Consider the following 21,664-nt stretch of genomic DNA (forward strand, 5'->3'; position numbering starts at 1 on the left):
TTTTATAACCAGCCACTTTGCTGAAGTTGTTTATCAGCCGTAGGAGTTCTCTGGTGGACTTTTTTTGGGTCACTTAAGTATCTATCATATCATCTGCAAATAGTGATAATTTGACTTCTTCCTTTCCAATTTGTATCCCCTTGACCTCCTTATGTTGTCTAATTGCTCTAGCTAGAACTTCAAGTACTATATTGAAAAGATATGGAGAGAAAGGGCAGCCTTGTCTAGTCCCTAATTTTAGTGGGATTGCTTCAAGTTTCTCTCCATTTAGTTTGATGCTGGCTACCGGTTTGCTGTATAATGCTTTTACTATATTTAGGTATAGGCCTTAAATTCCTGTTCTTTCCAAGACTTTTAGCATGAAAGGATGCTAAATTTTGTCAAATGCTTTTTGAGCATCTAGTGAAATGATCATATAGTTTTTGTTTGTTTGTTTGTTTGTTTTAAGTATATGTAGTGTTGTATTTCCTTATATTGAACCGTTCCTGCATCCCTGGGATGAAGCACACTTCATCTTGGTGGATGATCATTTTGATGTGTTCTTGGATTCGGTTGGCAAGAATTTTATTTAGTATTTTTGTATCAATATTCATAAGGGAAATTGGCCTGAAGTTCTCTTTCTTTGTTGGATCTTTGTGTGGTTTTGGTATCAGCATAATTGTGGCTTCCTAGAACTAGTTGGGTAGTGTTCCTTCTGTTTCTATTTTGTGGAATAGTTTGAAGAGTATTGGTGTTAGGTCTTCTTTGAAGGTCTGATAGAATTCTACACTGAAGCCATCTGGTCCCGTGGTGGGTTTTTGTTTTGTTTTGTTTTGTTTTGTTTTGTTTTGTTTTGTTTTTGGTTGGGAGACTTTCTATGACCCCTTTTATTTCTTTAGGGGTTATGGGACTGCTTAGATGATCTATTTGATCCTGATTTAGTTTTGATGTCTTATATCTGTCTAGGAAACTGCATTTCCTCCAGATTCTCCAGTTGTGTTTAGTATAGGCTTTGGTAATATCTGATGATTTTTTGAATTTCCTCAGTTTCTGTTGTTATATCTCCCTTTTCATTTCTAATTTTGTTAATATGGATACTGTCTCTGTGCCCTTTGGTTAGTCTGGCTAAGGGTTTATTTATCTTGTTGATTTTCTCAAAGAACCAGCTTTTGGTTTTGTTGATTCTTTGTATGGTTCTCTTTGTTTCCACTTGATAGATTTCAGCCCTGAGTTTGATGATTTCCTGCCTTCTACTCCTCCTGGGTGAATTAGCTTCTTTTTGTTTCAGGGCTTTCAGGTGTGTCATTAAGCTGCTAGTGTATGCTCTCTCCATTTTCTTTTCGGAGGCACTCAGGGATATGAGTTTTCCTTTTAGCACTGCTTTCATTTGTGTCCCATAGATTTGGATATGTTGTGTCTTCATTTTCATTAAATTCTAAAAAGTCTTTGATTTCTTTCTTTATTTCTTCCTTGACCAAGGTATCATTGAGTACCTTGTTAAATTTCAAGGTATCATTGAGTACCTTGAGTAAATTGTTAAGTTTCCATGTGTATGTGGGCTTTCTGTTGTTTTTGTTGCTATTGAAGACCACTTTTACTCCATAGTGATCTGATAGGAGGCATGGGATTATTTCGATCTTCTTATATTTGCTGTCATCTGTCTTATGACCAAATTATATGATCAATTTTGAGGAAGGTACCATGAGGTACTGAGAAAAAAGTATATTCTTTTGCTTTAGGATGAAGTGTTCGATATATCTGTTAAATCTAATTGTTCCAAAGCGTTAATTAGTTTCACTGTGTCCCTGTTCAGTTTCTGTTTTCCTGATTGGTCCATTGAGGAAAGTGCAGTGTCAAAGTCACCCACAATTATTGTGTTAGGTGCAATGTGTGCTTTGAGTTTTAGTAAAGTTTCTTTTATGAATGAGGGTGCCCTTGCATTTGGAGCATAGATGTTCAGGATTAAGAGTTCTTCTTGGTGTATTTTTCCTTTGACAAGCAAGAAGTGTCCCTCAGAGTCTCTTTTGATGAAAGTCAAATTTATCTGATATTAGAATGGCTACTCCAGCTCGTTTCCTGAGACCATTTGCTTGTAAAATTGTCTTCCAGCCTTTTACTCTAAGGTAGTGTTTGTCTTTGACACTGAGGTGTGTTTCCTGTATGCAGCAAAATGTAGGGTCCTCTTTACATATCCAGTCGGTTAGTCTATGTCTTTTTATTGGGAAATTGAGTCCATTGATGTTAAGAGATATTAAGGAATAGTGATTATTACTTCCTGTCATGTTTTTTTTTTTATTTGATTGGTTATAGTCTTTTGGGTTTGATGAAAGAAGGTTACTTACTATCTTGCTTTTTCCAGGGTGAAGTTTCCCTCCTTGTATTTGTGTTTTCCTGCTATTATCCTTTGTAGGGCTGGGTTTGTTGAAAGATGATGAGTAAACATGGTTTGTCATGGAATATCTTGGTTTCTCCATCTATGGTGATTGAGAGTTTTGCTGGGTATAGTAGTTTTGGCTGGCATTTATGTTATCTTAAGAGTCTGCATGAGATCTGCCAAGGATCTTCTAGCATTCATAGTCTCTGGTGAGAAGTCTGGTGTGATTCTAATAGCTCTTCCTTTTTATGTTACTTGGCCTTTTTCTCTTACTGCCTTTAATATTCTTTCTTTGTTTAGTACATTTGGGGTTTTGATTATGATGTGACAGGAGGTATTTCTGCTCTGGTCCAGTCTGGAGTTCTGTAGGCTTCTTGTATATTCAGGAGCATCTCTCTCCTTAGGTTAGAGAAGTTTTCTTCTATAATTTTATGGAAGATATTTGGGGGCCCTTTAAGTTGTAAATCTTCACTCTCATCTATACATATAATCCTTAGGTTTGGTTTTCTCATTGTGTCCTGGATTTCCTGGATGTTTTGGGTTACAAGCTTTTTGCATTTTGCATTTTCTTTAACTGTTGAGTCCATGGTTTCTATGGTATCTTCAGCATCTGAGAGTCTTTCTTCTATCTCTTGCATTCTCTTGTTGATATTTGCATCTATGGCCCCTGATTTCTTCCCAAGATTTTCTATCTCCAAAGTTGTCTCACTTTGAGATTTCTTAGTTGTTTCTACTTCTGATTTTAGATCCTGGATGGTTTTGCTTAGCTCCTTCACTTGCTTGTTTGTGTTTTCCTGTAATTCTTTAAGAGATTTTTGTGTTTCCTCTTTCATGACCTCAGCCTGTTGACCAAAGTTCTCCTGTATTTCTTTAAGTGATTTTTGCATTTCCTCCTTATTGGCTTCTGAATTCTCCTGAATTTCTTTCAATGATTTTTGTGTTTCCCTTGTAAGGGCTTCTAACTTTTGATTCATTTTCTCCTGAATTTCTTTAAGAGATTTATTTATGTCCTTCATGTGTTCCTGTACCAGCATAATGACCAGTGATTTTAAATCCAAATCTTGTTTTTCTGGTGTGTTGGAGTATCCAGGACATGCTGTTAATGGAGAATTTGGTTCAGATGCTGCCATATTGCCTTGATTTCTGTTAGTAACATTCCTATGTTTGCCTTTTGCCATCTAGTTCTCACTGGTGTTAGTTAGTTTTGTTGTCAATGCTGGACTCACCAGTGCAAGATGCCTCCTCCCAGCCAGCCTCCGCGTGCACAGCTGGCCTAATGCACTGCCTGGAAACGGGCTATTCCTGATCCAGAGGTAGAGACCCTGGAGAACAATTTTGTAAGCAAATGGTCCCAAAAAACAAGCTGGAGAAGCCATTCTAATTTTGAATAAAACATATTTTCAAACAAAAGTTATCAAAGAGGATAAGGAAAGACATATCATATTAATCAAAGAAAAAATCTACAAATCTGAAATCTCAATTCTAAAAATGTATACTCCAAATACAAGGGCACCCAATTCATAAAAGAAACTCTACTAAAGCTCAAAGCATACATTCCACCACGTACAATAATACTGGGAGACTTTAACACCCCACTCTAATCAAAGGACAAATCATGGAAACATAAACTAAACAGAGAGATACCTGGGCATATACCCAGAGGGTTCCCCAGCATGGAATAAGGACACATGCTCCACTATGTTCATAGTAGCCTTATTTAATAATAGCCAGAAGCTGGAAAGAACCCAGATGTCCCTCATTGGAGGAATGGATACAGAAAATGTGGTATATTTACACAATGGAATACTACTCAGCAATTAAAAACAATGAATTCATGAAATTCTTAGGCAAATGGTTGGATCTGGAAAATATCATCCTAAGTGAGGTAACTCCATCACAAAAGAACACACATGGAATTCAGTCACTGATAAGTGGATATTAGCTCAGAAGCTCTGAATACCCAAGACACAATTCACATATCAAATGAGTCCCAAGAAGGAGAGGTCCCTGGTCCTAGAAAGGCTTGATCCAGCATTGTAGGGGAGTACTAGGACAGAGATATAGGAGGGGGTTGATTGGAGAACGGGCAGAGGGAAAAGGGCTTATTGGACTTATGGGGAGGGGTGAACCTGGAAAGGGAAAATCGTTTGGAATGTAAACAAATAATATAGAAAAAAAGTAGCAGAAGTTATGAACCAAATGGATTTAACAGATATTTATAGAACACTTCATCCTCAAACAAAAGAATATACCTTTTTCTCATCACCTCTTGCTACCTTCTACAAAACTGACCATATAATCAGTTACAAAACAGGCCTCAATAGATACAAGAATATTGATATAATCAAATCCATCCTATCAGATCATCATGACTAAGGGTGGTCTTCAATAACAACAAAAACAAGAGAAAGCCCACATACACATGGAAGCTCTACTCAATGATAACTTGGTCAAGGAAAAAAATAATTAAAGATTTTTTTTAGAATTTAATGAAAACAAAAGTACAACATACCCAAACTTATAGGACACAATGAAAGCAGTGATAAGAGGAAAACTCATAGCTTTGAGTGCCTCCAAAAAGAAACTGCAGAAAGCATACAATAGTAGCTGGACAGCAAACCTGAAAGCTCTAGAACAAAAAGAAGCAAATATACCCAAGAGAAGTAGAGAACAGGAAATAATCAAACTCAGGACTGAAATCAAACAAGTAGAAACAAAAAGAACTATAGAAATAATCAACAAAACCAGGTGCTGTTTTTTTTTTTTTGAGATAATCAACAAAATAGATAACCCCTTAGCCAGACTAACCAGAGGGAACAGAGACAGTATTCAAACCAATAAAATCATAAATGAAAGGGGAAACATAACTACAGGAAACAAAGAAATTCAAAAAATCATCAGATCCTACTACAAAAGCCTATACTCAAAACAACTGGAAAATCTGGATGAAATGGAAATTTTTCTAGACAGATACCAGGTGCCAAAGTTAAATCAGGATCAGATAAACCATCTAAACAGTGCCCTAACCCCTAAAGAAATATCAGCAGTCTTTAAAAGACTCCCAACCAAAAAAAAAAAAAAAAAGCCCAAGACCAGATGGGTTTCATGCAGAAGTCTATCAAACCTTCAAAACAGACCTAATACCAATACTCTTCAAACTATTCCACAAAATAGAAACAGAAGGAACACTACAAAATTTGTTCTTTGAAACCACAATTACACTCAAAGACCCACCAAAGAAAAAGAACTTCAGACCAATTTCCCTTATGAACATCAATACAATAATACTTAATAAAATTCTCACAAACTGAATCTAAGAACACTTATCAAAGCAATCATTTACCAGGATCAAGTAGGCATCATCCCAGGGATGCAAGGATGGTTCAATATATGGAAATCCATCAATGTAATCCACTATATAAACAAACTCAAAATAAAAAAAAAAACAGGATCATTTCATTAGATGCTGAAAAACCATTTGACAAAATTCAACACCACTTTATGGTAAAAGTCTTGGAAAGATCAGGAAATTAAGGCCCATATCTAAACATATTAAAAGCAATATACTGCAAGTCAGTAGCCAACATCAAAATAAATTGAGAGACTCTTGAAGCAATACCCCTAAAATCAGGAACTAGAAAAGGTTGCCCACTCTCTCCCTACCTATCCAATATAGTAGTCAAAGTCCTAGCCAGAATAATTAGACAACAAAAGGAGGTCAAATGAATAAAAACTGGAAAGGAAGAAGTCAAATATAACTATTTGCAGATGATATGATAATATACTTAAGTGACCCAAAAATTCCACCAGAGAACTACTACAGCTGATAAACAACTTCAGCAAAGTGGCCAGATATAAAATTAACTCAAACAAATCAGTAGCCTTTCCATACTCAAATGATAAACAGGCTGAGAAAGAAATTAGGAAACCGGCAACCTTCACAATAGTCACAAATAATATAAAATTCCTTAGTGTAACTCTAACCAAGCAAGTGAAAGATCTATGTGACAAGAATGGCAAGTCTCTGAAGAAAAAAATCAAAGAAGATCTCAGAAGATGGAATGATCTCCCATGCTCACAGATTGGCAGGATTAATATAGTAAAAATGGCCATCTTGCCAAAAGCATTCTACAGATTCAATGTAACCCCCATCAAAATTCCAACTCAATTCTTCATAGAAAAAGCATGACAACCATCCCAGGATGGTGAAAACTATTCACAACAATAAAAGAACTTCAGGGGAAATCATCCCTGACCTCAAGCTGTATTACAGAGCAATAATGACAAAAAAGCATAGTATTGGTATAGACACAGACAGGGAGATCAATGGAATAGAAATGAAGACCAAGAAATGAACCCATACATCTATGGTCTCTTGATCTTTGACAAAGGAGTTAAAACCATCCAGTGGGAGAAACAGCATTTTCAACAAATGGTGCTGGTTCAACTGGCAGTCAGCATGTAGAATAATGCAAATCAATCCATTCTTTTTTTTAATTTCTGTATTCTTTGTTTACAAATGCTTTCCCCTTTCCCAGTTCCTCCCTCCCCATAAGTCCCATAAGCTCTCTTTCCTCTGCCCATTCCCTAATCACTCCCCTCCCATTTCTCTGTCCTGGTACTCCCTTACAATGCTGGATCAAGCCTTTCCAGTACCAGGGACCTCTCCTTCCTTCCTTGGGAATCATTTGATATGTTAATTGTATCTTGAGTATTCAGAGCTTGTGGGTTAATTAATATCCACTTATCAGTGACTGCATTTTGTGTGTATTCTTTTATGATTGGGTTACCTCGCTTAGGATGATATTTTCCAGTTCCAACCATTTGCTTAAAATGTTCATGAATTCATTATTTTTTTAATGTTTTTATTTATTTTCTATATTCTTTGTTTACATTCTAGAAGCGTTCCCCTTTCCCAGTCCCCCCCCCATGTGTTCCATAAGTCCTCTTCTCTCCATCCATTCTCCTGTCTTTTCCCCTCCCTTTTCTCTGTCCTGATACTCCCCTACTATGCTGGATCAAGCCTTTCCAGGATTAGGGCCCTCTGCTTCCTTCTTCATGGGAATCATTTGATATGCTAATTGTATCTTCAGTATTCAGAGCCTCAGGGCTAATTAATATCCACTTATCAATGATTGCATTCCATGTGTATTATTTTGTGGTTGCGTTACCTTGCTTAGGATGATATTTTCCAGTTCCATCCATTTGCCTAAAAAATTCATGAATTCATTGTTTTTAATTGCTGAATTAATTGCTCCATTGTGTATATATACCACATTTTCTGTATCCATTCCTCTATTGAGGGATATCTGCATTCTTTCCAGCTTCTGGCTATTATAAATAAGGCTGCTATGAACATAGTGGAGCATGTGTCCTTATTGCATGCTGGGGAATCCTCTGGGTATATTCCCAGGAGAGGTATAGCAGGGTCCTCTGGAAGTGTCATGTCCAGTTTTCTGAGGAACCACCAGACTGATTTCCATAGTGGTTGTACCATCTTACAATCCCAACAGCAGTGAAAGAGTGTTCCTCTTTCTCCACATCCTCGCCAACACCTGCTGTCTCCTGAGTTTTTAACCTTAGCCATTCTGACTGGTGTGAGGTGAAATCTCAAGGTTGTTTTGATCTGCATTTCCCTAATGGCTAATGATGTTGAGCATTTCTTAAGGTGCTTCTCGGCCATCCGAGAATTTTCTTCAGGCGAAAATTCTTTGTTTAGGTCTGTACCCCATTTTTAATAGGGTTATTTGGTCCCCTGGGGTCTAACTTCTTGAGTTCTTTGTATATATTGGATATTAGCCCTCTATCGGATGTAGGGTTGGTGAAGATCTTTTCCAAATTTGTTGATTATCATTTTGTCCTTTTGACAGTGTCCTTTGCCTTACAGAAACTTTGTAATTTTATGAGATCCCATTTTTCAATTCTTGATCTTAGAGCATAAGCTATTGGTGTTCTTTTAAGGAACTTTTCCCCTGTGCCCATGTCCTCAAGGGTCTTCCCCAGTTTCTTTTCTATTAGTTTCAGTGTGTCTGGTTTTATGTGGAGGTCCTTGATCCACTTGGAGTTGAGCTTAGTACAAGGAGATAGAATTCATTGTTTTTAATTGCTGAGTAGTATTCCACTGTGTAAATATACCACATTTTCTGTATCAATTCCTTCACTGAGGGACATCTGGGTTCTTTCTAGCTTCTGGCTATAATAAACAAGGCTGCTATGAATATAGTGGAGCATGTGTCCTTATCGCATGCCAGGTAATCCTCTGGGTATATGCCCAGAAGTGGTATAGCAGGGTCCTCCGGAAGTGTCATACCCAGTTTTCTGAGAAACTGCCAGAGAGTACTCAAGTCTAAGTGGATCAAGAACCTCCACATAAGACCAGATACACTAAATCCAATAGAAAAGGAAGTGGGGAAGAGCCTTGAACACATGGGTACAGGGGAAATTTTCCTGAACACAACATCAATGGCTTATGTTCTAAGATCTAAAATAGACAAATGGGACCTCATAAAATTGCAAAGCTTCTGTAAGGTGAAGGAGGCTATCAATAGGACAAAACAGCAACCCACAGATTGGGAAAAGATCTTTACCAATCCTACATCTGATAGAGGGCTAATATCCAATATATACAAAGAACTCAAAAAGTTAGACTATAGAGAACCAAATAACCCTATTAAAATGGAGTACAAAGCTAAACAAAGAATTCTCAACTGATGAATATCCGATGGCTGAGAAGCACCTAAAGAAATGTTCGATATCCTTTGTCATCAGGGAAATACAAATAAAACAACCCTGAGAATCCACATTAGAATCCACCTTAGAATCCACCTTAGTCAGAATGGATAAGATAAAAAATTCAGGTGACAGTAGATGCTGGTGAGGATGTGGAGAAAGAGGTATACTCCTCCACTGTGAGATTACAAGCTGGTACACCACTCTGAAAATTAGTCTGGCAGTTCCTAAGAAAATTGAGAAGCTATAACACTCCTGGGCATATACCCAAAAGATTTTCCAACATATAACAAGGGCACATGCTCCACTATAGAAGCATATTTATATCATAGAAGCCCTATTTATAATAGCCAGAATATGGAAAGAACCCAGATGTTCTTCAGTAGAGGAATGAATACAGAAAATGTGGTCCATTTACACAATGGAGTGCTATTCAGCTATAAAAAAAAAACAAAAAAACAATGAATTCATGAAATTCTCAAGCAAATGTATGGAATTAGAAAATATCATCCTAAATGAGGTAACCCAGTCACAAAAGAACACACATGGTATGCACTAACTGATAAGTGAGTATTAGCCCAAAAGCTCAGAATACGCAACATACAATTCACACACCACATGAAGCTCAAGAGAAGGAAGACCAAAGTGTGGGTGCTTCAGTTCTTCTGAGAAGGGCTAAAAAAAGATACCCACAGAAGGAGATAAAAAGAGTAGAGCAGAGAATGAAGGAAAGACCATCCAGAGACTGCCCCACCTGGGAATCCATCTCATATACAGACACCAAACCCAGATGCTATGGTGGATGCCAACAAGTGCTTGCTGACAGGAGCGTGATATAGTTGTCTCCTGAGAGAGGCTCTGCTAGAGCCTGAAAAACACAGAGGGGGATGCTCACAGCCAACCGTTGGATTGAGGCCGGTGTCCCCAATGGAGGAGTTAGACAAAGGATTGAAGGAACTGAAAAGATTTACAACCCATAGGAAGAACAACAGTATCAACCAACCAGAATCCGCCCCCCCCCCAGAGCTCCCAGGGACTAAACCACCAACCAAAGAGAACACATGGAGAGGCCCATGGCTCCAGCTGCATATGTAACAGAGGGTGGCCTTGTTGGACATCAATGGGAGGAGAGGCCCTTGGTCCTTGGAGGCTTGATGCCCCGGTGTAGGGCAAAACCAGGGTGGAGAGGCAGGAGTGGGTGGGTGGGTGGGGGAATACCCTCATAGAAGCAGGGGAGGGAGGGATAGGGGATTTCCAGAGTAGAAACTCAGAAAGGGGATAGCATTTGAAATGTAAATAAATAAAATATCCAATAAAAAAAGAAAAAAGAGAAGAAAAATAGAATTTATTATATTAGATCTGTGCTTCAACATCACAAAATTATCATTAAAATGTGAGGATCAGCCCTCATATCTGTAAATAGTTGTCAAAAATTACATAAAATGGAGCTAGAGAATATCCAAAAAAGAAAGGGATAATGTCAATTACTCCCTTTGTATAAGTATTTTACCTTAAAAAGTTAAGATGGGATTCAATATCTAGCCATGTTGTCTTTTTATATATTACACAGATGAGATTACACTGATTCTCAAAATTCTCCAAAACTAAAATTGCTTATATATTCCCCCAAAGGTGTAAATAATAGTCTTAGGACTAATCAAAAACATCTTTGTGGGTATAATAAGAGGGAATTCATGGTTTTTACTGTAAACCTAGTCAAACTACACATGCATGGTGTGGTCATGGATCCTAGAGGGGCACCTAGAAGAATGTCACTTTTCCAAACCAACTTAATCCAAAATTGCATTCTAAATATTTATTCCTAAGCACATAGATATGTGTAGCTGTCATCCTTTAGCAAAGAAGCCGCTCTTTGTAGCACTTACGTACAATTACAGACAATCACAACTAGTCTAAATGCAGAGAAACAATTATGAAGTAACCAATCCCAGTTGATACATTTACAATACAACTTCCACACCTAACGCTCAGGGAGCATTACAAAAGAAGAGTGGAAAGAAAGATAGTGAGAGACAGAGGCATAGGATGTCTGCTATATGATAGTGTCTTCTGAATATAGCGGGGAATCTGCATCCATGAAATCTCAAGTGTGTGGGGGGGGCAATAATAATTTTAAAAGAAGAAACCATGAATATGAGATGGGAGGAGTTGGTGGCAGAGGAGGGTAGAAATGATCTAAAGCCAGTAGTTATGTATAAAGTTCTCCAAAGAAAGATTTAGTTATATTGAAAGAAAGAGAGGGAAGGAAGAAGGGAGGGAGGGAGGGAGGAAGGAAGGAAGGAAGGAAGGAAGGAAGGAAGGAAGGAAGGAAGGAAGGAAGGAAGGAAGGAAGGAAGGAAGGAAGGAAGGAAAGAAGGAGAAGGAAGGAAGGAAGAAAAGAAAAAGAAAGGAAGGAAGAAAAAGAAGAAAGAGAGAGAAAGAAAGAAAGAAGAAAGAAAGAAAGAAAGAAAGAAAGAAAGAAAGAAAGAAAGAAAGAAAGAAAGAAAGAAAGAAAGAAAGAAAGAAAGAAAGAAAGAAAGGAAGGAAGAAAGAAAGAAAGGAAGGAAGGAAGGAAAGAGAGAGAGAAAGAAAGAAAAAGAAAGAAAGAAAGAAAGAAAGAAAGAAAGAAAGAAAGAAAGAAAGAAAGAAAGAAAGAAAGAAGAAAAAAGGAAGAAAGAAAAACCTCCAAGGAAGCATGACTTGCTTAGAGATACCACAGTGCACACACTAGACAGACCTTACCTTACAGGGCCCCTGCTTTAGGCTACCCCTCAGCTTCCCTGGGACATTGCAAATGGTACTTTTATTTATCCAAAGTTCCCAACACTGAGCTTGTGTTCTCAGCAGAAAACTATTAGATTTTCTTAAATTTTTATCTACAGTACTTCTTAAGAATTAGCAAAAATAGACAAAGGAAAGAAAGAGGTTAAGTATGTGCAAGTTGTGTTTGATTCTTCTTAGATTTTTAGAAACAGAAGCTTCAACCATTTTTTTCAAACAACTTCTAGAAAAAAATACCCATTTTATTTCTTATGATAGTGTTGTTCTTGGTTGTAATTTTTGTTTACTAGCCTGTGACAATGGCTTACCGTTTAAAAAATCTGCACCTGATGCAACTAAGAAGAACATGAAAAATAAGATCCAAAGACCCTGAGAAGATCCCCTTGATGAACAACTTAGGAAGTGAGACATCTTCTTCCAGTTAATGAGTCTTATTCCATGCAACATGTGCTTTGCTGGTCGGAAAGCTTTTCTTAGGATTACAGTACAGTGACCTTTTGGACAACAAGATCATGTGTCCCTATAGGAACTGTATTTTTCTAATCAAAATTTAAAAGAGATAGAGCGTGCACGTGTGTGTGTGTGTGTGTGTGTGTGTGTGTGTGTGTGTGTGCGCGCGGCGCGCGCGAGAGAGAGAGAGAGAGAGATGAGAGAGAGAGAGAGAGAGAGAGAGAGAGAGAGAGAGGTGATTTATTATCAAAATTTATTCAGGGATTTTAGCCCAAAGAGAAAACCTCAAGTTAATACAATCAGTTTGAATTGCCGCCAAGTAAGATTTGAGTGGGAGAAAGACATTATTCTGCATTTGGCCTGTGGTTAATTGTGCTGTAAATTTCTTTTGTGCACCTGGTTGTAAGTACCCTTGAAATTCATACCTGCAGAGATGATGGATAGACGCTCTGTTTTCATAGGCCCACTTGTATGTTTAATGCCTTTCAGTGTGTCCTCCTACATATTTAGGCTTCACTCTCAGTAAGCTGCCTTTCATGGTCCTCTCCAGCTCTGTCTCCAGAAAAGACTATGTTGATTAGTGCTTTTGCAATTAATAACAATGGGACAATTTTATGTTACACTACCTCACTGCCAACATGTATTTAAAAGGCAGTTTGCTGGACTAAGTATTCATGATTTAATTTAAAGAAAAGGAGGGTTCACTACAGGGAATAGATTTTAGCAACGAGTATTTATTCAAGAACCATTTTACCCTTCCTGGATAGCTTTTCAATTCTATGATTAATGTTATTAAATCATGGTTATTAAATAGATATGGTATTTTTCTAATTTAGAATAATTGCATCTGCTCTACCTTCATACATCAGTATATACAAACACACCCTCACTGCAGATAGGAAAACTAAGCCCCCAAGAAACTTTATAGAACTTGAAATAAAAGTCGCATTTTTAGTAGGACTTTGGAAAGAACAGATATGCCTGGTGTCTCTTTCTCTTCTGTAGGATTCATGGGTCTGCAAGTGATTACATTTATTGAATTTTTATATTAATTATGTGTAATTTTGTATATTTCTATGTCTTAATAAATCCATTGAAAAAGTTGTCTCCACAAACTAAACAAAAATACATCCAACACTATGGGTTAAATAAGTATGAATTTTATTTTGAAATCTTCTGTCCAGTTCTGTGTCTCCCCTTAGAATCCTGTGAACATTCAGTAAGAAAAATGTGTATTCCCTCAAATCATCAATATGTGAAATACTGGGGTAGCATCCAGAAGCAAATGATCCTCTCACCCTTGACATGCTAGCACTAAAGAATGGTCCAACATCCTTCCTCCCATCCCTCTTAGACAAAGAAGATGAAGTGATATCCTCTTCTTGATAGAATTCAAAAGTTTATTTTGTTTATATCTAAACAAATATTCTTTAATTATTGTTCAAAGCCTGATAGAGGAAAAGATAAAATCACTCAGTCAAATACTGCTTGAAATTTTGCTATTATCTTCCATGTACTGATCAATTGCCTAATTTTACTTTGTAGCCTAAAGTATATGCAATCTATCCAGTAAATATGAATTGAATGTCTCCCACAAGCCAAATATTGTTTTTAAGCTACTGTAGTTTAAAAACAAAAAGCACATGGCAGTAAATCTCATACAGCTTACATAACAGTCGTAATCACAAAGAAACAAGTAGATTCATCATGTCAGGCATTGATAGTTACAATGAAGCATAGCTAAATAAGGAGATAGAAATTCATCTCTCCACTTTCTTGCTTTACAGTTATAGATGGATTGACCTTTTCCTGCATCTGACATTTGGCTGTATCCCTCTTAATTTAAATACAATATTTCTTAAAGGAAATCAACACCTAGCTTTCTATTGATATTTGCTTTGGTTTTATAGACCACACCAATGTTACAGACCACCCCCCATTCAAAGAGTTAATACAGCCTCCATTTCTTACCTCTTTGTCAATGTCTCTTGTACCAGTGACATCTTTCCCTCCACACACCCCTAACTTTGCTTCTGGCCTCAGTAATTTTTCTGTAATTCTCCTGTCTGTCTTTCATGTTTTTGTGCTAATGATTAATATAACATAGATAATATGCCAAGTTGCTATAAAGAATCACTTTGAAACTCCTCACTGTAATCATAATCATAAAAGACACTGCTGATGATACATGTCTCATAAGATAGGGCTGCTTGTATGCTTATTTAGTGTTCAGCAAAATTCATCAGAAACCAAAAACACGACCTTGAGCCTTGAATTCTGTTGCCTTATCACCTTGTATATATTGCAGTAAACAATGACACTTCATTAATAACTCACTGATAAATACAAGTAATTCTATGTCAGTTACTATTGACACCAGAATCTTCCTATATTATTAGATTAGAGATAGGATGAAGGTAAAAGTTAATTTTCTAGAAGAGACAATATTGTAGTATTTTTATGGGGGGGAGGTGTTCTGCCCCATTATAGCCTATGTAGCTCCCAAATAAAAGACACAGAAACCTGGTATTTTTATTAACAAACTGTCAGCACTAAGCTGGGCAGATTCTGAGCTGTTATAAGCCAACCAGGTTATTAATAAACAGATAAATGCCCTATTACTTGCCAACAGAGTCTTGCTTTATTTCATGTGTGTCCTCAATGTGAGCTGCTTTGGGCCATGTGTTCATGGTCCATCCTGCCTCGTGGGGACCTCCTTCTTTTTCTACCTTTTTCCTTCCCCTTGTGGTCCTGCCTGAGACCTCGTATTGGATCTCAAGTTCTGTCTTCCTTTCTCCCCTGCTCAGACACAGACTCTAGCCTTTTATTGACTAATCAGAGATTGCTGGGGAGCATTCTTTACATCACATAGATCAAGACAATGCCCATGTCCAGACTGCAACCTGATTTGGGGGCCCAGAACTCAGGATCTGAATACACAGTGCATGAGACCAACCCCAACAGGACAGAGTAAAGGTACTGGAAAATGAATAGTAAAAAAGGCATTCACAACTAAAATGTAACTCAAAGAACTCAAAAATATATTTAATGAATAATATAGAAGGAAAACAAAAAGCTGAAGGTTTTAGTTTTCATACAAAATGTATTTGGTTCCTTTTATTAGTTTTAGAACCCTCAAAGGGATTTACAAGATCCGAATGAATGAGTAACAGTCACCAGGTTCCTGTGATTGTAGAAAGAAAACAAAATACTGAGTTTCTAGCTTCATCCTCAGCTGTTCACTGCCTCAAGCAAACACCTGGCACTATTTGTAAAGATAACTATTACTTATCAACTGACAGTAATATTGTAAAGATGAATGATAAAACCTGAGAAGGTCTGAGCAACTATTTATCATTTTACAATTGTCAAGGATTTGTCTTACTTTTTCTTTCAAGCACTGAAGAGTGTTCTCATTAATAAAAAGTAATGTTTTTCCTTTTTAAATGCTGAGATAAATTATGATCCAAACATTTAGCTGCTGTCACAATTACATGGAAAGTATAGGTTTCATATTTTATAAAACCTTCATTTAGGCAAGTTACGATTTAGCCTTTATATGATATTTGTTCAATATAATTGTTACAATCCAGGTGAGGAAGTTACAGGCCAGAACACATATAAATCCAAATTAGAGTCCTTTATTTAAATCCAGGCACCAAGAGTAGGTTAATGGTACAGGAATACTATTAATACCAATGTTCAGGGTTGTAGCACTTATAAAGGAAAAAACCACAAGAATGTCATTGTCAGGTTTAGCTCAGGAAAACCTGGAAACATTGGTTACTTAAATTATAAATTTTTGGGTTGTGCATTTAGGTCATGCATGCATTACCAAGGTGAATGTGAGTGTTCAGGGGGGTAAGAATATTAAAACACCTGAAGCAGACACAAAATGGATCAGTCTAAGATCAGGACAAGATGGGTCACTTATATAATTATATCAAAGACATTTAAAATAGCTCAATGTGCCATTAAAGATATTTTTCTACTTTAGACTAATTTATTTTTTATTTTTTTATTTTTGAGGTTATAATATAATTACATCATTCATTCTACTTTGCTCCCTCCAAATATTCTCATTCCCCCTACCCCCTTACTCTCTTTCAACTTCATGGTGCCTTTTTTTTTTGTTATTACCAATATTGACAGATGATAGATAGATAGATAGATAGATAGATGGTAGATACATAGATAGATAGACAGACAGATGGACAGACAGATGATAGTAAAGATAGATAATAGGTAGACAGATGACGGATGGATAGTGAGATAGATAATACATAAATACAGCCTGTTTAGTTTGTTATATGCTACGGATTTGTTACAGTTTTATGTTACAGTCAGTTAACATTAAAGTACACATATTTTTTCAGCCAAAACTAATGGTTAATCATTTGGTACTTAATAACCATTTGTGTATTCATCCATGGGAAAGACAATTTTTCCCACTCTCAAAATTCTTTAGTTGCCTATAGTTCTTCGTCTAGGACTGAGGCCCTGTGGTCTTTGACTCTTCCATATTAAGATATCTATTGGTGTTATCCTTGTTCAGGTTATGCATAGGTAGCCTTGTTCTAAGAGACACAATCACACAGGAAACTCCCTGTTTCTCTGGCTTTTCAAAATATATATATACAGTGTTCTGCCTGACTATATGTCTGCATGCTAGAAGAGGGCAGCAGATCTTATTCTAGATGTTTATGAGCTACTGTGTAGTTGTTTAGAATTAAATTCAGGACCTTTGGAAGAGCAGTCAGTGCTCTTAACTTCTGAGCCATCTTGCTAGTCCCATCTAGCTTTATTAAAGTTAAGCTAGTCCCCAAGTAAACCAACCTTTTAAAACAAATTGAATGTTTTTTTTAACTTCTACTGTCTTTATATGTGGTATCCCAAAAACACCACACAAAGTTCAAAGAATAATCAGATTTACATACTTCACTGACAGCCATAACCTTGGCTGTGTGATCCATTAGATACAGCTGATTCTTGTTCCTCTTCAGATCATGTAAGGAATCATCCAAACAGGAATTAATATAGCCAGAAATTGACCTCATGCAACTTCCAAGATTGTTAGTCTTTGGCATATATTTCAAACAATAAACAATATAAAACAGACCCTCCACTTTTAGCTCTAAGTTTGTTTCATTATGTGTGAAATAATAAAATTCACCTTAGTTATATCATAGGTTCTTCTTTCTCATAGATCAACTAATGTTGGAATCTCTACCATGCCTCATGTCTCTGATCAAGATCAAAATCAGTGAAATATATTCCCAGAAAACATGAAGCCCTGAGCCTGCACCCCAGCACCCATCTAAAAAACTAGAGGAGGAAAAAGCAAACAGATTGGGTAGCACACACTCCTGTCTCAATACTGGGGAGGAAGTGCCAGATGAATCAATTCTGGCCATTCAACATATTGAATCACAAGCTCCAGGCAAAGCCTTGTCTTCCAAACCTTGTCTCAAAAACCATACTGGAAATTGAGCCAATCCATAGTCACACATGTACACAAACATTCATGTGCACCTGTACAAACTTGTGTACCTGTACATACACATAACTAAAATTTCATAAAAGAAAATTGAATTGAAAGAAGTCAATAAGATAATACACTATAGAAGGAAGGGTGAGACAATAGAGTAGGAGAAGAACTCCCACATGAGCCTGGAGATATGAGCTCAGCCCTTGGAGACCACAGAAAGTGGAATGAGAAAACTGAATCCATAAAGCTGTTCTGTAACCTCTGTGTGTGCACAGATTCATGTGTGTGCCCCCCTACACACACACACAAATACACACACATACATACATTGGTGTTTTTCAAAACGCAATATTATTGAGACACAAGATCAGTTGCTACAGGAGCTAAGAAAGAAGCATAGCAAAGGGAACACAGGGACAGTTTTACACAAAGGGGCAGTTTTTGATACTATACTGGTAGACATATACCATTTATATTTGTCAAACCCAATATACCATACAGGAAACTATTAACTTCTGGTGATAGTGATGCAGCAATATAGGCTAATCAGTTATAACCAATATACAGCTATGATAGGGACCATTAATATTGGGAAAATATATTTATGTGAATATAGTAGACGGGACACTATAAGGAGCCCTATACCATTTGCTAAGTTTTGCTGTGAGCCAAATATCACACAACAAAAGAATAGCCTTTGTGAAAAGATTTCTTCATTGCATAGACAAAATGGGCTCACCATTACTTCAAGCTTTGCCAGACTTGCTATCTGCACCACCCTAGGATATTAACAAGAGAACCAAAGGAAGACAAAGGAAGCCAATAGAAGAAGCTACTGGAAAAATGAAGGTCCCTGAGTAAATCCTATTTAGCCTGTATTTCCATCTTTCTCTTTCCTGTCACCTCTTTTGTAGGCCTTTTATAGTTTTTCCTGGTATCTCACCACCAAAACCCCAATATGTGCACCTGAAATCAAGCCAGCAAGGTGTAGCTTTTTCACAGACCTCTACTTCCTTCCCCAGTCCTATTGCTGTTACTGTTTGCTTGCTTGCTTGTTTTGTCAAAGCTTGGTGTTCTAAAGTAAGCAGTTGTTATGCTCTAATCCCAGCACTTTGGAAGTGGAGGCAATTATATCTCTAAGCTCAAGGCCAGCCTGATCTATAATACAAATTTCAGGACAACCTTGTTGACAAAGCAAGTTCCAAAACAGCCTGGTCTACAAAACAAGTTCCAGGAAAATCAGGGCTACACAAAGAACCCCTATCTAGAGGAGGGGAGGAATATCTTGAAGGTTTACTACTCAGACAGGAATGGGGTATTTGGGGACTTATCTATTTTGATGTCAAAGATCCACTGAGCTAGTAACACTCCAATACTGTGCTGACTCAATAGCTGGGATCTGTAATCAGGTAGAGGCATTTTCTCTCACATGTCAGGAAGTGAACAACAGTTATGGGCTAGGATCCCAGCTAGACAATGTTTAAATATGTTGGTACTCATCAGTTTCTCTGTCTGTACTAGTTTGGGATTCCTCACAGTATGGTGGCTGTATCAAGAGAGATCATAACAAAGGAAAAGAACAGGAAAATAAATGTCCCTTAATGAGCTATCTTAGACACAGCATAGTATCCTTGCTGCAAGCCTCAAACAGGTCAAAAAGCCACTATCCAGGTTTGAAAGGAAATAGCAATCAGAGGTCCAAACCATGACATGGGAAGAGGGCCAATATTACTTTGTAAGAACATTAGGAATAGGCAATAATCTTACAGCCACTTTAAAATTTTTCATCAGCCATGGTAATTCTTATTGTATCGTATTGGGTCTTTCACTTAATATCTTTTTATGCAACTCATTTGAGTGATTGGTTAGACTTTGTTCCACACCTAACTTCTTATTGTATTAAATTATAAACCACAAGATGGAATGGTAAGCATGGGCATGTTGAGTTAATTTACATGATATTCAACCAGTACACTGTACCTCAGAATACATAATATTAGTAGTAATGGTGCAATTCTAGACAATACGTGAAATTGGTTCATGATGACTAGTTTTATGTTACATCATCTCTTTTGAGAAATATAGAGAACATTGTAAAGCCATAATTGAATCTCACATTTGAAAAGAAAATCACTACCTTCAAGAAACTATTCTTTTCTTCCCTTTCATAATTAGTCAGTTTTAGTTTATTTAATTATTTTAAAGTTATGTTAATATGTGGAAGCCTTGATTACTCACTTCTATTCTGTAAAGTTAACTAACAGATGTAACTGTCCCTTTTCAGTTGATTTCATAGGTGGCTTTGATTCTTATGGATATCAAGGGCCTCAGAAGACATCTCACTTACAACTACAACCCATGTACATGTAAGTATTTGATTTTAAAGGTATTTTTCTGAGTTATGAACAGGTAGTCAAGTAAATGTATCATGGCACAAAAATGCATGCAACTTTCCCTTGGATGTATATTTCCATTTTCTACTATTAGTATCATTTTGAGTAGGATGAATCTGAAAACATTTTCTTTGCAATTTAAAAAAATGACTTATTAAAAAGACTGTCTTTAACATTTTCTTTAGACTTAAGAATGATCTACATGGATCAAAAGCCTCTAGTATATAACAATTCTTTGAATTACCCAAAATGTGTATAGTTTGAAGTTTTTCTAACAGTTTAGGTAATTATGTATAACTATATAAAACTTACTCTCTGGCTGCCCCAGTATATTCCCAGTTTATGCTGGTTGTATTCATATCATTGTTATCAGCTCTTCAAAATAGTCTTGAGTGCTCATCTAGATGACAAATGCTCATTCACGACAGTGATGGCTACATATTCAAAAATATCGAACTCTGAGCCGTACTTTATCAATGTGAAAGTCAACATGAAACAGGAACATTGGAACTGAGACTGATCAGACCCTTAACTGTAGCACTCAAGAGCACAGACAAGCAATCAGAGCCTGATTTTTATATCTGTGTCTAGGCAAATTCCCTTGGATAACAACTGATAGCAAATTCTATATCTCAGCATCAAGTGATATGCTGAATTGCAAGAGAAGATCAAAATAGAAAGTAAGCTTCCAATTCATTTTAAAATGTGGACTTCTCTTTGAAGATACGTGTTTGTTGTCATTGTCCTCCACCATTAAGTCATTTACCTTTTGATTCCTTCAGCATGTATGATAATGATTGAAGTTTGGGGATATTTCTACTCCAAACAGATTAGTCTTTAGAGAACCTTCTCATTAGGTTCTCTTTTAAAAGAGAATGAAGTATGAATTGTGCTTGACTTTTTCTGTGTCACTTGTAGTTTTCTGCAAGTGTTTGAATAGTACCACTCATTAAAAACAAATTGTATTTGTTCAGAAATCCAACAGTCTACATGCCATTCAAAGCATTTCCCTACCAAACAGTAGATAGCAATTCTTCCTCTACATCCAAAGGCACTACCTATTTCAAGTATCCATGTTCAACCATTGGGTTCTCCAGTTTCATTACTTCACATCCTACACATGGCTGCCAAATTAATATTTCTATTATTTAAAAGTCCTCAGTGACCTTTTCACTTTCCTTTCCAAAGGTAGCAATGATTCCCTGAGCTCCTCATCACAGCCTTGTAAGAGGATGTTGACCTAGGCGTAGGGTTTTATTTGAAATACTCTCTCTTCGACTCTTAATAATTTTTGTGCCTCAGCTATAAGCAAGTGATGCTAGACAGTCCTAGAAACACACAGTCCTGGAGTAGAAGCTGACTAATACCTACTGAATGAGCATAGATACTCTAGTAACTTCCCTTAGCCACTTTTCCCCCCAACAAAACTAGAGTGTTTATGTTCTCCAAAAATGATATATATTTTTTCCA

General features: G+C 36.8%; 1 protein-coding gene across 1 annotated transcript in view; it reads left to right on the forward strand.

The window, feature by feature from the left end:
- Nkain2 (sodium/potassium transporting ATPase interacting 2) overlaps positions 1–20,810 on the forward strand; it is a 750,666-nt gene extending 729,856 nt beyond the window's left edge. The window contains exons 6-7 of the mRNA XM_052170051.1: positions 20,086–20,167; positions 20,786–20,810. Coding sequence (XP_052026011.1) covers positions 20,086–20,167; positions 20,786–20,810 — 107 coding nt within the window. The remainder of the gene's footprint in view (positions 1–20,085; positions 20,168–20,785) is intronic.
- Positions 20,811–21,664: the final 854 nt, after the last annotated feature.

This window comes from Apodemus sylvaticus, chromosome 23, assembly GCF_947179515.1.
Source record: "Apodemus sylvaticus chromosome 23, mApoSyl1.1, whole genome shotgun sequence".
In the NCBI taxonomy this organism is placed as follows: Eukaryota; Metazoa; Chordata; class Mammalia; order Rodentia; family Muridae; genus Apodemus; species Apodemus sylvaticus.